This window comes from Agrilus planipennis, unplaced genomic scaffold (assembly GCF_000699045.2).
Source record: "Agrilus planipennis isolate EAB-ADULT unplaced genomic scaffold, Apla_2.0 scaffold142, whole genome shotgun sequence".
Taxonomy (NCBI): domain Eukaryota; kingdom Metazoa; phylum Arthropoda; class Insecta; order Coleoptera; family Buprestidae; genus Agrilus; species Agrilus planipennis.
In genome coordinates, this window is record NW_020440123.1 from 416,854 (window position 1) to 418,806 (window position 1,953).

At 31.0% G+C, this 1,953-nt stretch overlaps 1 protein-coding gene across 1 annotated transcript in view; it reads right to left on the reverse strand.

The window, feature by feature from the left end:
- LOC108736800 overlaps positions 1-925 on the reverse strand; it is a 9,755-nt gene extending 8,830 nt beyond the window's left edge. Inside the window, exon 1 of the mRNA XM_018469374.1 lies at positions 711-925. Coding sequence (XP_018324876.1) covers positions 711-798 — 88 coding nt within the window. The 5' untranslated portion in view covers positions 799-925. The remainder of the gene's footprint in view (positions 1-710) is intronic.
- Between the last annotated feature and the right edge of the window lie 1,028 nt (positions 926-1,953).

Sequence of the window (1,953 nt, forward strand, 5' to 3'; positions counted from 1 at the left end):
CAGTTGTACTGTCTTTAATGATGTTGATCGCGTCTTCGACGTTTAGATTAATAAGTAGCGGTGACAGTGTGCATATATTGATTTTTTTACAATTTTGAAAGTAATTGGAGATATAGTCAAATATAAAATATTTTCTTTAATTTATATTAAATTTACAGTCAAAAAATGACACAAAATAGCGATCGAAACAGCCGAAGTTCATTCATAAATTCTTTATTGTTTCTAAAATTACTTATATAAATATACTGCCAAACTGCTCCCAGTTAACAGTTGATTTACAATCAGGGAAATTTGGCTTACGTTGAATGCATACGTGCTGAAACAGTTACGAGACATAAAGAAGTTATTTTACGATTTAATTAAATTCTAACTTCGTCATTCTCAAAGATTTACTACTCTAAATGCAATAGTCGCCTTTTAATTTGTAATCTTCAATAATTGCTTTGGAGATCTATGTATGCTACATGTCACGTTCAGCATTATCAAAGTTTAGCTCATCTGATGGATACATGCAACTCGCAAAATGAGTGTGTTATATGGGCAGAGATGTGACTATTNAATTTTAATAATTATTAAAAAAGATAACTATTGATTCTAAGAGTAATAGGTGTATATACCTATATAAAATAAATCAAATTTTGTTTCTTATCATGTGAAACTAAAGATTGAAAATCCAAAGTGCGGTACGAAAATGGGATTCGTTCTCTTACCGTTTTCATCCAGGTCTTCACTAGTACAGTATGTACCATCATGTAGTAAACCAATAAATATTAACGTTACCGTTATGAAAAACTTCATATTGACTTTATCTTAAGATTCGATTCAATTTGTAATAATCAGTAAGGTAATTTTTTAAAAATGTGATCGATCGGTTTATCGCAGATTCACAGAATGTTGCGTGCTCTGTTATTTATTATTACGTTTGACCATTTCTACATTACGTAATTCTAAATTAATGAGGCTGAAGGTCAGTATAAAATTGAAAAAAATACATAATTACCACGACAAACAACTATTAAAAATAACAATTGCATCAGGAAATGGATTATTTTCAAGTTAAACATGGGCATCAATTTTGGCAAAAACACATGCTCAGACAGACTTACCTAATTATGGAGTTTTTTACCTATTTTTAATGTTTATTAAATTTTCTAGAACATCCAGTGCTAAGCAAACTAGATAAAGTTAGTGGCGCCGAATTAGTGAGATCAAAATCAATACGTACGTCTGATGGCCAGGGCTGTTCTAGTAAGATATTTGGCGCCCGTGTGCTACTGACGTCTCTTTTTACAAAAAATTTCTCCGAGAGCAGGGTGGCTAGTAATGTTTTACATAAAATTTCAGAATCAGAAGAGGTCAATATACATATTACCAATAAGCAAATAGAAATGTAAAATTTATATACAATTTAAGCATAATTGTCGCCCAAAAGGATGACGTTCGGGGGCTATTGCCTACTTATCCCAGTTGATCAAGGTGGCCTTACGTGATAACCATACTACATGTGTGCATATGTATGCATAGTAATGAAATTTGCTTAATTTCAACATAACTGTTAGGGCTTCGGTTAGAGATAATACTCACCCCCTGTACGGTACACTATTCAAACACTGTGGATTGTACATAACATTGTAATGATTAATTTATTATGAAACAGATGTAAGCTATGTACAATGGAGAAACAAAAGAAATGAACATAAATTATTAGCGATGTTCCGACTAGTCGGCAGATATCGTCTTATCTTCATCAATAAATACTGACAAATACATTCTTCTTAATTAAATAAAAGAGTAGGAATTTGTGTTATTAACAGACTTGGATTTGTCAGAAAAAAGTAAAAAAAACTATGATTTTNATGTATTTACCAATATAGTACACATTTTGTACACGAACATTATTATTTGATGATGTTTTTTGCTGCTCCAATATTTTAATTGTATTTTGTTACGTAC